The sequence below is a fragment of the Carassius carassius genome, chromosome 31 (assembly GCF_963082965.1).
Source record: "Carassius carassius chromosome 31, fCarCar2.1, whole genome shotgun sequence".
Taxonomy (NCBI): Eukaryota; Metazoa; Chordata; class Actinopteri; order Cypriniformes; family Cyprinidae; genus Carassius; species Carassius carassius.
In genome coordinates this window covers 13861692-13879986 of record NC_081785.1, presented here as the reverse complement: position 1 = coordinate 13879986, position 18295 = coordinate 13861692, and the positions used below count along the sequence as shown (strand labels likewise).

General features: G+C 36.7%; 2 protein-coding genes across 3 annotated transcripts; one reads left to right on the top strand and one right to left on the bottom strand.

Moving 5' to 3' along the window:
• Positions 1-4616: 4616 nt before the first annotated feature.
• LOC132111606 (ankyrin repeat domain-containing protein 9-like) lies at positions 4617-5870 on the bottom strand. The gene has a single exon (XM_059519057.1). The coding sequence runs from the start codon at positions 5631-5633 to the stop codon at positions 4776-4778; it is 858 nt and encodes a 285-aa protein (XP_059375040.1). The 5' UTR covers positions 5634-5870; the 3' UTR covers positions 4617-4775.
• Positions 5871-7399: 1529 nt separating this feature from the next.
• LOC132111605 (REST corepressor 1-like) lies at positions 7400-17738 on the top strand. 2 transcript variants are annotated; one of them, XM_059519055.1, is made up of 13 exons: positions 7400-8143; positions 8241-8300; positions 11774-11854; positions 12718-12770; positions 13031-13192; positions 13480-13598; positions 13780-13858; positions 14836-14886; positions 15172-15375; positions 15520-15597; positions 15717-15774; positions 15890-16125; positions 16290-17738. In XM_059519055.1, exons 1-13 carry the CDS (start codon positions 7984-7986, stop codon positions 16329-16331), a joined length of 1383 nt encoding a protein of 460 aa, XP_059375038.1. In that variant the 5' UTR covers positions 7400-7983; the 3' UTR covers positions 16332-17738. The 2 variants fall into 2 exon arrangements, with proteins under 2 accessions (XP_059375038.1, XP_059375039.1); XM_059519056.1 differs by having other exon boundaries at positions 7404-8143; positions 8247-8300.
• The last annotated feature ends 557 nt before the right edge of the window (positions 17739-18295 follow it).

Sequence of the window (18295 nt, the reverse complement as noted above, 5' to 3'; positions counted from 1 at the left end):
AAAATAAAAACAATGCCATTCTTTATACTTATTTACAATTGTGTTTAAAATTTTTCTACAAGTTATATAATTATGAAAAACAGTAAACAAGCTTCACCCAAATTTAATTTGTCTTTTAATTTATGAAATTTAAACAGTTTATTTTTGGTAAATAAAGGGGATTTGCTATTAAAATTAAAACATGGAAGAAATATTGTGATTTATTTCTTTAAAAAATAAAGTTTTATAAATTTTTTCAACAGTAGTAGCAGTATCACATACATTTTACTAAATAATAGTAATATTTCTAGCACAATGCCTTTATGTAAAAATTAACTTTTAGGCCTAATGAATGCATATTTGTCATTTTAACTGAACTTAAGACTGGTGGTGATGCTTAAGATATTTTTAGTCATTGAGGGTTTCTGTAAAAAAAATAGTAATAGATCATATTAATTATTATTAAAAGATAATACTACTACTAATTCTACTATCATACTAATGTATATACAATGCACTATGAATTGATGAGCTGCTGGGTTCATGAATATTAATCATGTTGTCTGCGTTCGGTCAAACTGATTTGCTGAAATCAAAACAGGGACGGTAGCCTACTAGATCAGCGCCAGCCAATGAAATTGCCATTTGCGCATTAGCTCCGCCCACTACCGGAGAAACCGGTATGTCCTCTGCTTGTTCAAAAATGAATATGAATAATTCTTAATGAACTCCATTATTTTGACGGGAGAAGACAAAGAATAGTTTACTTATAGCGTGTCGATTCAGCGTGGTAAGACTCTCGCGCTCTCTTTGCATATGTGAGAAACAGCGCTATCAGTAAAGCGACGGTGAGTCATGCGCCTTCACAAAGTGTTTACAGAGCATCAAATACAGGTGCGCTGTGCGTCCATTGAGATGAACTGAAAAGTTCAGATAGCTTGATGGAGAGAGAACTCTGAAGCTCAGATGCTGAAATTAATGCAAGCGTCATGCGCTTCAGTCTATGTAGTAAACAAACCCGCACGTCTCTGCCATTCATTAATTCACACAGAGACGCGCAGAACACGGATTCATATTTCAAACAACTTTTGCGGCTTAACATTTACAGATACTGGTCCATATGGAGATTTGATTTGATTAATTTATGCTAACTTTGACAGATTCCATGACTGTCCATATTAAAATGTAAGTTTCATTTTCATGACTGGATTTTGAGATTCCGTCCTCGTTTTCTGCTTCGTGGAAATCATAGCGCTGAACCGGGTTTGAACGGGACCTCGGTACTACCGGTACTTAAAGAAACCTGGTACCGTCACCGTAATTTTTTCTAGCACCGACTTGGTACCGAAGTACCGGGTCTTTTGACAACACACACACACACATATACATATACATATATATACATATATATATATATATATATATATATATATATATACATATACATACATACTGTACAAAATTATAAAGTAAACACTTTTTTGCCCCATTTTTCATGAGCTGAACTCAAAGATCTAAGACTTTTTCTGTGTACACAAAAGGCCTGTTTCTCTCAAATATTGTTCACAAATCTTTCTAAATCTGTCTGAAGCAGTGAGCACTTCTACTTTGCTGAGATAATCTATTCAGCTCACAGGTGTGGCATATCAAGATGCTGATTAGACAGCATGATAATTACACACGTGTCCCTTAGGTTAGCCACAAGAAAAGGCCACTCTAAAATGTGCAGTTTTTACTGTATTGAGGGGTCGGGGGGGTCCGAACACCAGTCAGTATCTGGTGTGACCACCATTTGTCTCACACAGTGCTACACATCTCCTTCGTGTAGAGTTGATCAGGTTGTTGATTGTGGCCTGTGGAATGTTGGTCACCTCTCTTCAATGGCTGTGCGCAGTTGTGGATATTTGCTGGAACTGGAACACGCTATTGTATACGCCAATCCAGAGCATCCCAAACATGCTCAATGGGTGACAGGTCTGGTGAGTATGCTGGCCATGCCAGAACTGGGATGGTTTCAGCTTCCAGTAATTGTGTACAGATCCTTGCAACATGGGGCTGTGCATTATCATGCTGCAACCTGAGGTGATGGTCGAGGATGAATGGCACAACAACAGGCCTTAGGATCTCGTCACGGTATTTCTGTGCATTCAAAATGCTATCAATAAAATACACCTGTGTTTGTCAGATGGCTTCTGACAGTTTGTGCAGAAATTCTTTGGTTATGCAAACTGATTGTTGCAGCGGCTGTCTGGGTGGCTGGTCTCAGACAATCTTGGATGTGAAGATGCTGGATGTGGAGGTCCTGGGCTGCTGTGGTTACATGTGGTCTGTGGTTGTGAGGCCAATGTCCTGCCAAATTGTTTGAAACGCCTTTGGAGACGGCTCATGGTAGAAAAATGAACATTCAATTCACGGGCAACAGCTCTGGTGGACCTTCCTGCAGTCAGCATGCCAAGTGCACACTCCCTCCAAACTTGTGACATCTGTGGCATGTGCTGTGTGATAAAACTTCAGATTTTAGAGTGGCCTTTCATTGTGGCCAGCCTAAGGCACACCTGTGTTTAATCATGCTGTCTAATCAGCATCTTGATATGCCACACCTGTGAGGTGGATAGATTATCTCAGCAAAGGAGAAGTGCTCACTAACACAGATTTAGAAAGATTTGTGAACAATATTTGAGAGAAATAGACCTTTTGTGTACATAGAAAAGGTCATAGATCTTTGAGTTCAGCTCATAAAAAATGGGGACAAAAACAAAAGTGTTTCGTTTATAATTTGGTTCATTGTATACACACACACACACACACACACACACACATATATATATATATATATATATATATATATATATATACACATACATATATATATTCAGCTTTATCTGTAAATGCACTTGTACCTTGTTAAATACTTGACAGGAGTGCAATCATAATAGCATTTGGCACATACAGTATCTGTGAGTCGTATAAAGAGCACGGTCTCTGACTTGCCTCTGTCTACACTGAAGTGACGTGTTGCAGTTTAATGTGAGGTATTTTAAAAGGGCGGTTTGACTATTAAATCCTAAAACAGAAGAAAAACTATTTGAACTTACTACTTGGTTGATCTATCATAGTCTGTTATGTAAAAATACTGTATAGTATACAGTATGCTGGATGAGCTTTCTTCATATACGTCCATATAAAGAACGCATTTTGATCTCATAGATAACTAAATATTAATTCAGTGCTAGGTCTGATGTATCATTTCCTTTCTTCTTTTTTTAGTGTCTGACTGGGAAGTGTTTGTAAATCTTCCTTTTTGACATTTTTACACCTCAGTAAGGCATCATATGCAGATTGTTTTGGCCTGTTGTGCTCTACTAGTGAAGTGAAGTGAAGTGACATTCAGCCAAGTATGGTGACCCATACTCAGAAATTGTGCTCTGCATTTAACCCATCCGAAGTGCACACACACAGAGCAGTGAACACACACACACACACTGTGAGCACACACCCGGAGCAGTGGGCAGCCATTTATGCTGCGGCGCCCGGGGAGCAGTTGGGGGTTCAATGCCTTGCTCAAGGGCACCTAAGTCGTGGTATTGAAGTTTACGTTTTGCACTTAGCTCATATTGTAAATCAGATTAAAGTGATTAATGTGGTACACTGGGCATGTAATGCTAAGCCAGTGTGGTTGAAGTGGTGATGCAGCTAAATGTGAACTTGCATATTGAACTATGACTTAACCTTTGCAATCTTTACTCCATGCTTAGTCATGACAAACTTGCAAATAAAATCTTTACAGAAAGTTTCAGTGCATTTTGTGGTTTATTTGCAACAATGTGATATTATGGATGATGTACACTATCGAATGTTCGGATGCACATGAATTTACACTACCGTTCAAAAGTTCTTATGATTTTTAAAAAAGAAATTAATACTTTTATTAATAAGTGACCGTAAATTCATTTATGTTATAAAAGATTTCTATTTCAAATAAATGCTATTTCATTTAAGAATCCTTAAAAAAATGCACCATGGTATAATTTTTCACAAAAATATTAACCAGCACAACTGAAAGAAGCTATTTTAATAATATTTCACAATATTACTGTCTTACTGTAGTGTTAATAAAATAGTAGTGTATGTTTATCATGATCTTATGTTAAAATGATTAATGTTTATGCTTAAATGCTTGAAATCAAAATATAAAGGCAAATGCTTTGCCACTGTGCGTTTTTTAATGGATTAATTAAACCAAATAGTTAAAAAAGGGCCATCAAGTTCCCAGCATAGATGGGAACTCCTTTGTCTTTAAAAAGGATTGCATGACGGACCTTTTATCTGAGACAACGTCCCATGCAAAAAGTGAATAGAGGCTTTGAAACTCAGCAGCCCAAATATGATAGTTTTGACTTGCTTAACATGCTTAGCTTCTTTATCGTTCTTACTGCAAATTCTATAATTAGTGTTATTAATTAGTTCACTCTAAAATGAAGAAAATTGTACTATTAAAGATGAGCATGTATGCTCATACTTTTCATTGGTAGTGTTCACATTGAAGACAGGGAGGATGTCTTTTGTCTTTGATTCATAAGACACAAAAGATGCACCTTGAATGAACTGAATCTGAAATATTAAGCTCAAAGGCAACAAATGCAAAAACTATATTTTAATAATTTCACAGTGTCTTTCAGAATGTGACGCCAAAATATTCACATATTTACAGAGCTCTGCACATACAATCAAGCCTGAATATTTCAAGAAACAAATGAGTCAAACAATGTACTTTATTACATTTCCAGTTGTGCACTTTACGCTTGATCCAGTTTAAAGTCCAGGGGTTTCAGGAAGTCCGGCAGTGAGTCCACTTGGTCTGTGGGAATGGACTGACTGAGCTTCTGCGTGGCCTGAACGAACAGTGAAGGGGGTGAAGTTCCTGAAAGCCACTGGAAGGCCTTGTCTCCTATGAGCGCCTTCCACACATCTGCATTGTCCTGCAACTGTCTTTTCGTCTGGAAGCGAAAAGTGGGCATGAATAAGATGAGGTAGCCGAGGCAGAGGCGCTTCGTCCGCATGTCGAAGTCACTCTGGCAGAACTGGCTGAGTAAACAATCCAAGGGGGTGTTCCCTGTCAGGTCCGTTGCGTAAGGACACGCGCCATGACCCAGCAACAGTATCAAGCACTCGGGACGCACCAGATCACACGCGAGATGCAGCGCGGTCTTGCTGCCGTCCGTGTGGACGCATCCGTGACGGTTCAGGTAGCTCCGTCTCTCGCAGTCTGTGAAGTCTTTAATGGTGGCCATGATCATTTTCAGGATGTTGATGCGGTTGTAGCGAACGGCCATGGCCAGGTGCGGTGTGGTGGACGCCTGGCAGCAGCAGAAGCTTCTGCTGGGCATCTCCAGCGCGCGGGTGGAGAACCTGTTGAGTAAATAACTCGCGTACGGCTGGTGATCATGTACCAGCGCGTACAGAAACGCCTCCGATGGGGAGTATGCACATGCCTGTCCGTCATCTTCCCAATGAAACACCTCCATTGTCCGCATGTCCTCCAGGACCCACACCGGCAAAAGGTCCCGTACAGCCTGGTAAAATGCAAATGAGGTTTTTTGGCATTGTGTCGGGGATTTATAATCCGCGCGGCTCTCGTACATCCCCAAAGGCATTGTGAGCCCCGCTGTTATATCAAACGTTTCTTGGGGTCTGCTTGGATTTAAAATCACGATTTAACGGCGTTTACTTGGATATTCAGTGCATCCAGAGCTGACACTGAAACATTTGTGAGAATATTAATATGTAACCCAGGAGGCCAGGCGGAGCGTTAAATTGAAAATAAGGCTGTTATCTCGTACGATAGAGCCTAAACCCGTTCACCCGCCTTCAAACCCCACTACAAACTCAGCCGAGAGTTTATATTTGCTGGGCAGGTTTGCGCATATCGCTGCGCTCTTTGCCATTGGACGCTAGCGCACGTCACCAGGGTACAACGTGCCTCCAGCTTTTCCTTATTAGTGTAGAAAGCGTGTGTGCGGATGTTTGGGCGCAACCAGGCGTCCCTCGCGGATTCAGTACATTCAGCGCGAGTCTTGTTACATAATATTTCCCAGACAGAGCTATGTGCTCTTTGCAAGGGGTGATCTGCCTGAACTGTTAATCATGGCATCCTGAAAAAGTTTATTATGGGTGAACGAATAAGTGTTTCCTTGAGGTTATATTGTATAGGCACGCATTTTTGTTTGTTTGAGTTAAGAGATTTTTATTTTGAAGAAGTGAAGGGCAAAGTATGCAGAAGTAAAATGAATAGAGCTGGTCGATAATGTGGTTTACGTCTCCAGACGCCATGGGAAAGTTTAAAGGAAATGCATTTAATCAAGTGAAACTTCATTAAAGATGATGAAAAGTTGGAACACATACGCCATCTAGTGGATAAATATTTTGATTGCTATTAAAGAAAGATCGTTTATCATTGAATAATTTATCATTATTTATATTGGACCATCGCTACTTTTATATTATTATTTAAAACAAAGAGTTTATGCAAATCCTGGACACTTAAATCTGTTTAAAAATATGATCAGTTTATCTCTAATTTTGTTAAGGATATCAGATGAATCGTAATCAGATGTAATAACGTGTAATTACAGCCTGTGTAGCAAAACTGAATAGATTACTGCAAAAAATACCTCGCATTTCATGAGACTATGAGACAGAAGGCTTTTGACCATCACATTAAATAACATTTATTCCTTCTAAATTCTAATCTAATTCTTATAAATCTAATAACTCATATTTTAATTATTAGTAAGTAATCCAATGTTGACTACTGTATTTCAGTTTTACTATTAACTATTCTTTAGACACTGGAATTTTATTTACAAGTAAATATTCAAATACTTACTGGACTTTTTTGCAGTTTTCCTAGTATCAATATACACTAGTCTGAAGAGACATTAAGTCTTTTTTTAGACAATTGTGCATTCCATTTGTTACTATTATTTTAGTCTTAAGATTTTTTTTTACATTTTAAGGATTAGTCTTAAGATTTTTTTTTTTACATTTGAAGGATTTAGTGTCTCATAAATATGTACTAGTATGTACTTACATATGTACTTACATACTAACATGTTGATGGACAGAAATGCTGCCATCTCTTGAACATTGTAATGTATGTAGAAAGTAAGTGATAGAATTATTATTATTTTAGGTGAACATTCCTTTAACTCTTTGAGCATACCTGACACTGGTTTTCTTGTCCAAAAGCAGATTAAAAGACTACAAATAAAATAGTTCATCTAAAAGTTCAAATAAATAATATTTTTGTTTTATTACATGACTCTGTCCTAACCATGACCTATAAACACATTTAAGTGCAAGCCACACATGCTCTAATTTGATGATAACTCTCCCACTTTGACTTTTAGGAAGCAGTGCGGTGGGTAATGGCGTGCAGCAAAACAGATAAATTTGCTATAGTGGGAGATCATTGTTGCTGATGCATTAATGCTTTCCACTAAACTAGTCCACAAGTAAAGAGTGCCAGCTGATGCAACTGCCTCTGGTTGCCTAGAGTTGTTTTTCATGCACATTGATTTTCTAGACAAACGCTGCTTCGACGCTAGATCTGGGGGAAATAATTAGCCTGTTTGTTGTATGCAGAAGTTTGAATTTCTGCCTTAAAGAGGAACTGACGTTAGCTAAAGCAGGTCAATCAGAGAGAGTGAGAGAGAGAGAGAGAGAGAGAGAGCTAACGCTAGATCAGCCGCACTGCTAGCACTGCAGCTGTGTGTGCTTTTATCTGCCTCCAAAGCTAAACTTCACTTATTAACACGACTGGGGGAAATATTATGCATTTGATGCACCTTTTTAATTGTTCGTAGCTCTGTATTGCCAGTTGGGGGAGTTTGCATCAGTGCAGGACGGTGTTATTTGTTTCAGATCAGTTGAGCTGAGTTAGCTTAGCTATAGCGAGCAGCCAGCGAGCCCAAGTTCCTTCAAGCACCTTCGCGTTTCGCTGTCATGATGCCTGCGATGTTAGAGAAGGGCACAGTTGAGATATCGGGTAAAAGAAGGGGTAGAAACTCCGTGAATAATCCGACCAAAAGTTTTACTTCAAATGGGAACAGCAACAATTCATGGGAGGAAGGAAGTTCGGGTTCCTCAAGTGATGACGAGCACGGTAAGTCATGGTGGTAGCCTCGGTCGCTCTTCACAAGTTCATACACTTCTGATGAATGCAATCATTTCATCTTATTTGTTCTTTTGTCACTCACAAGGTGCAGGCGGGATGCGAGTTGGACCGCAGTATCAGGCAGTTGTTCCCGATTATGATACCGGTTTGTGGATTTTGAGTGTTGGAAGGTTCATTGACAACACAGGGTGGATGGCGTGATAGCCTCAAACACTGTCCGGAACAGTTTGTCCGTTCAGTGCACTTCTTGTTCAGCAAGAATAGAATTATTTTTTTTGTCTCGCTGGCAACCTACATTGAAAGTGGTCTTTTGTAGCTATGAAAAAGATGCTAAAACAAAAACAAAGATATACATTTTAGGTGGTTGACTAATGTTTAAACTTGAGGTGATGATAATGAGCACCTGATGTGTCAATCATTGACTGTATATTGGTTAAGAGAACATCATTCATCAGGCATTTTTTTTTTCTTCATTCTGATTTGACTTAAGTTCAATAAAATTTATACATTTCATTTTTACCTAAATATAAAAAGATTCTTATTTTATTTACTAAAGGGGTCATATGATGCGATTTCAATTTTGCCTTTCTCTTTGGAGTGTTACAAGCTCTTGGTGCATAAAGAAGATCTGTTAAGTTGCAAAGTCTAAAATCTCAAATCCAAAGAGATATTCTTTATAAGAGTTAAGAGTCAGCCACACCCTCTTAAAATGCCTTGTTTAAACACGCCTCCACACATCTACTATGTGGGAAGATTTGCATAACACCGCTCAAATATTCATATATTCATGCAAACAAAGAGGGCGTAACTTTTATTCTCACTGTTGCGGCTGCTGCCATGTGGAGAACCGGTGTGTCTCATTGTGAAAGTGAAAATACTTTTTTTTTTTTTTTTTCAAATATCACAATTTTATCACAATTCTTTGTCATGTTGGTTTTACTATTTTTCAAGTAGTCTGAGCATTACAGCCAAACTAATTTCCCTATTATAAAGACAAAGATTTTCAAGGTAACAAAAACAAAAAAAGAATGGCAGATATACAGGCCAAAGAGGGCAAAGATAAAAATCTTTGTTCTTATTTTTTAATAACAAAGATAAAAGAATGACAAATATACATGACAAATTTATTTTCAGGTACAATAGGTGTATTTAGCAGGAGTATTCAAGAAATTGAATGAACAAATATAAAAATAAAACACTATATAAACCGATTCCTAAAGCAACTGTGTTTATTCAGTCAAGAGCAGTTAGGGATTTTTGTCTTTGTGTTTTGTTGTTTTATTAACATTAAAGGAATAATTCACCCAAAAATTAAAATTCTCTGTCAGCTGTCTGTCGATTCTGTCATAGTGTTTTAGATTTATTCACCATTTTCTCACTCAAAAGTGGTTTTAAACCTGAATGAGTTTCTTTCTTCTTCTGAACATAAATGCTATTTTGAGGAACGTGGAAAACCAAACTGTTTGGTTGCCCACATTCTTCAAAATATCTTCTTTTGTGTTCAGCACAAAAAAAGAAATTAATACAGGTTTGGGATAAATAAGCACAGGTCAGGTCAGCGCGTGAATGAAACATTTAAAAGCACATGCAAATAATGAGAGAGTAACTGTACTGCTGAGTTAACACTGCTGTAAATGCATGTGTTGTTGAACAACATACGACGGTCAAAAACCACGATCAAAAATCGTCATATCGCACACCCCTAGTCCTAACTTTGCAAGGACAGTCTGGCACTTCTGACTCACAGCCTGTAAGTACATTTTTCATATTTAAAAAATTAGCCACTGATGATTCAAACACGAGATTTGAGCTGTGTAGAGTAGTGCTTGTTGTTTGTCATTTCTCCGATCACAAATTCAGACATTTTTATGTTTGCGTGGCGCGATACGCAATGCATAAAAATACAGTATAAGTCATTATAATCAGTGTTGGGTAAGTTACTTTCAAAAAGTAATTAATTGCTATTAGTAATTACATCATCAACATTGTCTGAAAAGTAACTTAGTTACTCAATAAGTAATTATTCAAAATTATTCAAATTGCTAATTAGACTACATCTTAAAATCCCTATAAACCTTAATAGAAATTAAACTCTTTATTCTTTCAATTTGAGAAAAAGCTTAAGAAAAGTTAATCAATACATTTCAGTTTTACAAGATGTCCAGGCAAAGCCCAACTAGTAAAATCCACACAGGTTTATGTAAAAATAGTATGTTAACTAATGTGTATAAGAATAAATTACATAAATCATTTTCTGCTGAATAAAGACGTGTTAGATCACGCTGTTCTTATGATGTAAATTCCTCATAGCAGGACTTCTTTCAAAAACTATGAAAATTAGACAAATCTTGAGTTTAAAAAAAAATGTATCTATTTTTTAGATGAGGGTGTTTGCGCGCAGGTGACTGCATATAATGAGCTCAGATACGGAAAAGACTGTACCTCACTTTAGTTTCATACGGATTACATAATCAGAGAATATTCACTTTCGATTTGAATTCATTCATTTAAAAGTAGACACTTCAAGCTATCAGATACGGGAAAGACTGTGCCTCGCTTTAGTTTCATATGGATTACATAATCGGAGAATAATCACTTTTGAATTGAATTCGTTCATTTAAAAGTAGACGCAGGCTTTCTATAGACACTTTTCTCACGTCTCTGTGTCAAATATTCGCTGAGTTTGTGATGTGTAGAAAGTTGCTCAAGGAGACCTAGACGGCAGAAAGTACACAGTTTGGTTTGTTTATTTAGCCGAAGCACAATGTTTTGTTGTTATTGTCAGTGTACAAAAATAAAAGTAGCCCCTTTTTAGATTTGATTGATTTTAGTTTTATTTAAGGTTTCTCTGTGAATCAAGAAAAACTGAAAGTGAATGAGCTGGCGTGCAGAGGGCAAAAGACGCTGCATTCAATTTAATTTTTAGACAGTAAATTTAGATTTCAAATTCAATACTGATTTTAAAACTATTGAACTTATTTACTGTATGTAACGCAAGTACTTTATAAATAACTAATTAACTTACCTAAAAATGAGCAGTAATCCCTTGACTTTTTCAGTGGATTAGTAATTTAATTACAGTAACGCTTTACACCCAACACTGATTATAATCAGTAATTATGTCCCCACTGGATGCAAAATGCCTCGTTTGTAATGGGTTTTATTGTTTTTTTGTCTCATCGTGCTTGGAGACGGCATCACAGTGTGTTATGGGCCGCAACATTTCCGTCACACGCTTGAGGCATTCGGCCAATCACAAAGCACTGGATAGCTGTCCAATCAGAGCACACCTCGCTTTTTTAGAACAAAATGAGCTTTGTATAAATCTAAGCATTTCAGAAAGGCGGGGCAAAGAGGAGCAACAATAATGAACATTATGTGGAAAATATTCCATTATTTCATTAAACCAAATACACAAAATAATGTTATTTTTAGCAACGCCATATGACCTCTTTAAAATATTTGTAGAAAAGGGCTTTCAGAAAAAATTATATTAGTAGTAACAGTCATTTGAACTCCAAAGAGATGGATGCGTTATTGTTTAATCCACTAATCTCTCTCTCTCTCTGTCGCTCTCTGTCTCTCTCTCTCTCTCTCTCTCTCTCTCTCTCTCATCAGAGGTAGCTAAGGCAAGCCATGAGAGAGATAATCTGGGAATGCTGGTGTGGTTTCCAAATCCAAGTATACCAGAGGCCAAATGTAAGTCATTTTTGAGGATGTTTATTGGCTCTATAAATATGACAAGAGTTAATGCTGTTTTTTAATTAAATATTGGCTATTAATGTATACAGGGCTTAAAGTCCTCTGGCACCGTGCCAGATTTCCGGCGTGCAGCGTTTGGCTGCAGGAAAAAATAATACTTTTTGAGTCCATGCATTCGCCTACCAGTGGTATGAGAGGAGCAGCCTTTACTCTCAACCAGACTAACATTACTAGCCAATCAGAATGTTTTGCTCTTACAAACACGAGATGCCCATAATGGTATCCAACTGCTGAGTCACAGCCCTGATGAATGGAGAAGCGCGACAAAAAGCATGTGAGGTGCGATGTCCATCTAGTGCATATTTACATAGAATAACTTTGTAAACAGCTCAGAGTAATCATGCCATCTCCATAAGAACCATATGATTGCCAGAACAAATTTACCATGATTTTTGAAATGGTCCTGTTCACACTATATATATAAATTTATCTTAGCAGTAATTTACCAGTAAAGACTGTATGTGTGAAAGGGGCTAAACCTTTCCTCTGTATACGCTGTGAATATGAATGAACATTCATCTGGATAAACAGTGTGCATTCTCACTAGAAACCTTTGCCAACACAGGAGAATACATCAACCTATGTCTAAATGCCATGCCAAGACTTCATTTTTAAATGTTAGCTTGAATCGAGCATGCAAAAGCATTGAAAAGACTATAATATAGGAGGGAATAATTTTATTGTATTGGATATGTCATTCAATCTATAAAGAAATTTATTTTATGTGTGAAATAGTTTTTAATTTAGACTTAGTTAATTTTGAGTTATGTTCTGATGATTTTTTTTTCTTGTCGTTGCAGTGGATGAGTATATTGCAATAGCCAAAGAAAAACATGGGTACAATATGGAGCAGGTAAAATGGTTATGTTGGAAATCTATGCTTGTTTTTTGCAGTGAAAATAATGACCTTGAAAGTTTAGGAAACAATATATTTTGTAGACACTGTAGGCACAATCAGACATTTTCAATACTCTTTTGATGTAACCTATTGTTACTCACAAAAAACGTAGACTATTCATTACTGCATTAGTTGATTGTTTTAGAGTGTCAAACACAAGTCTAACATTTTCAAGTTTTTTTCACAGTCAAGTCATGGCTTTTTGTATGTAACAGGCATTGGGCATGCTGTTTTGGCACAAACACAACATTGAAAAATCTTTGGCAGATCTCCCCAACTTCACCCCATTTCCAGATGAGTGGACAGTTGAAGACAAGGTGCTGTTTGAACAGGGTTTCAGCTTTCATGGAAAGACGTTTCACCGCATCCAGCAGATGGTAAGTGAGATGGTTGAACCCACTCTCACTATTAAAATAAAACATGCACTTGAGAGAAGCAGCATCTTCACATATTGAAGTGACAACCAATCATAAGGAGCCTCAGAATCCAGCTTATTAATGTACAGTCACTGGTGCATATGAAGACCAAATGGATTCTGTCAAGTCCTGCATTTTAACACTTTGACTAAATGACAACTGAATCCGTTTCAGCTTTGATCGGGAATAATGATGTATCCTTATGATATGTCTGATGTTTCCATCAAAAACAAGCTTTTTTTTTCCAGCTTCCAGACAAGTCAATTGCAAGCCTGGTTAGATTCTATTACTCATGGAAGAAAACGCGCAGCAAAACAAGTGTGATGGACCGCCATGCGCGCAAACAGAAGAGAGACAGAGAGGAGAGGTCAGCTATGGCATGAAGATATTAATAGGATGTTTGCTATATCCTTTTGTGTTTTCTCTGGTTTTAAAAGTCTTGATCAAAGATGAGTTGTGCTGTCATGGAATGCTAGCATGATCTGTTTTTAGAATATGTTGTCATTGTTGAAAAGGAAATGTCATATTTGAAACTTTTTTTCATGTAGTGATGATGAAGGAGAAGAAAATAGTTGCAACTCTCCAAGGGATGCTGAATTAGAGCCAAATAAGGATGAGAAGAAAGAGGTAATATAAATGGACATATTTTTCTGCACATTATTGTGCCCAACTTTTTAGTTTTACTTTTACATACTTATATGACTGGTTTGAATTGAAATAAAACTATAAAATAAGCAAAATTCTGGTAATACTTTAGGTTATGCTTTATTTTATGATGACCTTGCTATAGTATAATTATTTAATTAAACATTTAAGTAGTGAGTAATACCGATGAACTACATGTACTTTATGATAGGGTTAGGGTTAGGGTTAAAGGGTTAGTTCACCCAAAAATGAAAGTTAGGCTGTGTTTCACTCACCCCAGATAAATCCTAGGTGTATTTGACTTTCTCCTTTTAGATGAATCCAGTCAGAGTTATGTTAAAATTGTCTTTGATCTTTCATGCGCTATCATTGCAGTCAGTGTGTGTCGAATTGCTTCAGTCAGATTAGTGATTATTACATTTTGAATATGAATATGTTTCTTACAAAATGCATCGAGTCGCTCCGGGAGGCCTTTGTTCACCCCCCGGAGCCATGTAAGCACTTTTTTTTCTTTTTTTAATGGAAGGCTTTTTATTACACTTCTTTTGGATTGAAGGAATGCAACACCCGCTGACTGCTTGTTTTTTTTTTTATATAAAAATATTTTTAGACAAGATATATTTTAGACTTTTTTTAATATAACTCTGACTGGATTTGTCTGAAGGAAAAAAGTCATATACACCAAGGATGCCCCTAGGGTGAGTAAAGATATTGACTAATTTCCTTTTTTAGATAAACTAACCCTTGATTTAGGGTTAGTTGATTATAATTATGAATAATTTGTTATTATTAGTATAGTAAGTACATGTAACCTGTTATACCCATATTGCCTTATCTTATTCAAATGTAATTTCAATTATTGCATTTATCTTTTCATTTATTTCATTTTTTCAAGTTTTTTTTATTTTTACTACTTACAGGACATCTGTCTCAATAAAAAAATATTTGATCTTTTTAAGGGAACATCTGGACCTGAGAAACAAGATTCTAAACCTGCAGTTGTGCCGAAGGTACAATACTAAATATATATGTACATATATATGTGGGTGTGTGTGTATATATATGTGTGTGTGTGTGTATATATATATATATATATATATATATATATGTATATGTATGTGTGTGTGTGTGTGTGTGTGTGTGTGTGTGTTATGTACGTATTTATAAAAAGAAAATGTATCTGTTATTTTGTTCATGTGGAATGCTCATTGACTGTACATATGTGAATGTCAATAAACATAATTGAAGTCAACCACAGATTCAAATAGCTCTGTGTTTTTGCTGTTTTTCTGCAGCCAGCGAATCTTGCAGAGAAGTCCATGCATGTTAAGAAGGAACCACAAGGAATTGCTGGAAGGAACCTAAACAGGGCGAAGAAGAAACCTCCTAAAGGAATGCATTTAAACTCTGATGATGTGGCGGCAATGTCTAGCAGCGGCCCAGCCGCAGTTAGTGTTCTGAGACAGCTGGATATGGAGCTCATTGCCATAAAACGACAGGTTAGCGTTTTATTAATTTTCAGCCACAACACTTTTATCTCAGTAATTTTATTTGAGACTATCAGCAGAACAAGATATAAATCTAAGACAGTTTTAGAGGTATGAGACAAATTATGCATAAAAAACCCTAACCTCTTTTTACAGATTCAGAACATCAAACAGCACAATAGTGCCCTCAGAGAAAAGCTGGACACAGGCGTCGATGAGTTTAAGCCAAGTGAGGTAATAATATTCTCATCTCTAGAATTACTTTCCAGCACACTTATATCATAGAGGGCCGTATTTACCATTTTTATGCATTTTATTCACAAAAGGTTATAAATGTGCTTTGTTTTCCTCAGGCTAATCAGAAATTTAATACCCGCTGGACTACAGAAGAGCAGCTGCTCGCAGTACAAGGTAATTTTGGCCACATTTCTCAAATGTTTGTGGGGCTTACTGGATAATGAAGGATTCTTTAAATAGCATGTTTTAAGCAGTGCAATTCTGGAAAATCTTCTCATTCCTCTCTCAGCTATAAGGAAGTATGGACGGGATTTCCAAGCCATTTCTGATGTGATCGGAAACAAATCTGTGGTTCAAGTGAAAAACTTCTTTGTGAATTACCGCCGTCGTTTCAACCTGGATGAGGTGCTGCAGGAGTGGGAAGCTGAGCACGGCGTGGAGGGACGCAAGGGTTTAGATGAAGAGAAGATGGAGGTGTCATCCGAAGAGGGAACCACCCCGGTGCCTTCAGAAAACCAGACAGAAGTCCGTCTCCCATCCCCAACTGTTAGTTAATGGACTTTTCCACCAAAATATGATTTAGATTCCAGTCAGACTGGAAATTCTGATTCTAATTTAAGTATTTTGTCTTCATCTGGTTTTGTTTGATCAATGTCATTTGAGAATAATCAACAAATTATCATTTTCAGGAACCAATGGCAATGGAAACACAGAACCCTTCTGTTTCCTGAGTTCTCCAACAGCGGTCAGACGAGCTCAGTTCAGTTAATATTGCAGCTGTGCGTAAGAGGCATTAAGGCTTCAATAGCCTCAAGTGAAGTCTCTTCGTAAAGGACATTCCTCCCCCCATCCCGCTCCCTCTAACTCCCACCCCCCATTGACCCCATGACTCTCACAGGTGCAACCGCAGAGGAGTGCAAACTTCTCTAACCTATTCTACAGAACTAGGATCATCACTGCCAACAGAAGTAGAGTTCCTGTCTGGTCTCTACCAATCTGGTGCTCCAACAGTTATATTCTGTAATTGGTCTGTTATGGGGGGAATAAAACTCCAACATCATTGGACAGTGAATCAGTGAAATGAAAGATCTTTTGTCTGAAGGACTTTAATGTCACTTGACCATCTCTCTTTCTTGATATATTAATAGGACTTTGACTTGGTCCTAGTCCAGCGTCCCTTTCCATTTACGTTTTGTTACTGTAGCATATTATCTAGTTATATGATTTGTTATATTAAAATAGTTTTTTTGGGGGGGGTTAGTTGATCTCTGGTTGGATTAAGCTATTTATTTGCATAAAATTATAAGAACTGCACTGTATATAGATAAAATTAAATGCAAGTGTAGATGAAATTTAAGTAATTATAATGCCAATTTTTAATGCCAATTTAAAAATATGGTTTGCAGCTCTTATATTTAATGAGTTGGTTTAGTATTAGGTCGTTATATATATATATATACGCATATGTTTAATCATGGACCCTTGTACACAGTGTATTTGAAATGCATTTTATCTCAAAAGGTTTCTTGGCTGAGGCTGTTGACTTTAAGAACAGGCGCAGCAGAGTGTTGTAATGGAATCGGAGGTATTTTTTAATCTTGCTCTTTTTTTTTCCTTTATTCATCTTATTTCGAACTTTCTTTTGCATGCATGAATAGTTTCTTCTTCATGCCAAGGTCAAGCTTTTCACCCTCTTAGGGGTGTCTGAACATATGGATCACCATGTGAAGGTAAAGAATTTGAAAATATGGCAGCACATCTAAATTTCTACTACGATTCCATGCTTGTTTATGTTTTTCCACACATCCTAATTTATTAGGGTGTTTGGAGATAAACGACAGATGGGTTCATATTGTTTGTTTTTGTTATGTTTAATTCGAAAATGGAACAAGTTATTTAAAATACATTAATTCTTACTTGTTTTTTTGTTTGTTTGTTTTTGCCTCTAATAACTGTAATGGTACCTGTGTGAATGATACGTGTGAACTCCTTTTAATTGTATGCGTGCAGATAACATGTACATGGTTGGGGTGGAATTCTGTGTGGATGGGAGCTAATGTGGTCATAGACTGTGGCCTGTATATGTAATCAGTTTGTCACATTAGTCTTAATAAACTTAAGGGGTTTATACTGTCAAATGTCAAGTGTTAATCAACCCATACTTCACATTTTGTTATATTTAGATCATTTTCAATAATAAATAATAATGATAACACTTTAGGGAACACATTCGCTGTATTAACCTTTTATAATTATATACTATATTAAGAGTTATCCCTCAATAAACTCTTAATAACTGCTTATTGATAGTAAGGTAGTTGTTGAAGTAGTTGTGTTTAGGTATGGGTAGAGTTAAGGGATTTACAATATGGTCATGCAGAATAAGGGATTAACATGTGCTTTGTAAGTAATAATAAACTGCCAATATTCTATTAATATGCATGCTAATAAGCGTGCTAGTTACTAGTTAAAACTAGTTAATAAAGAATAGTGTTCCCTTATCTACAGTGTGATGAGAAGCTTTGAAGACTATTGGTGGATCACAATATTAAAGGAATTGGCAAAAATGTATGGATCTCACAAAGAAAATCTGGAATAAGTTTTAACCCAAATTAAAAAAGGTGCATTCAGATTTATTCACATTGTGGTATTCTCATGTCAGTTAAGTATATTTTCGTTCCCAGTTCTTATTGCT

Bases quoted from the DNA above. Each gene is read 5' to 3' on its own strand.
- LOC132111605 (XM_059519055.1), top strand. From the start codon at position 7,984: ATGATGCCTGCGATGTTAGAGAAGGGCACAGTTGAGATATCGGGTAAA. The intron at 13,599-13,779 runs GTCAGCTATGGC...TTTTTCATGTAG, and splicing joins AAGAGAGACAGAGAGGAGAG to TGATGATGAAGGAGAAGAAA. The intron at 14,887-15,171 runs GTACAATACTAA...GTTTTTCTGCAG, and splicing joins AACCTGCAGTTGTGCCGAAG to CCAGCGAATCTTGCAGAGAA.
- LOC132111606 (XM_059519057.1), bottom strand. From the start codon at position 5,633: ATGCCTTTGGGGATGTACGAGAGCCGCGCGGATTATAAATCCCCGACA.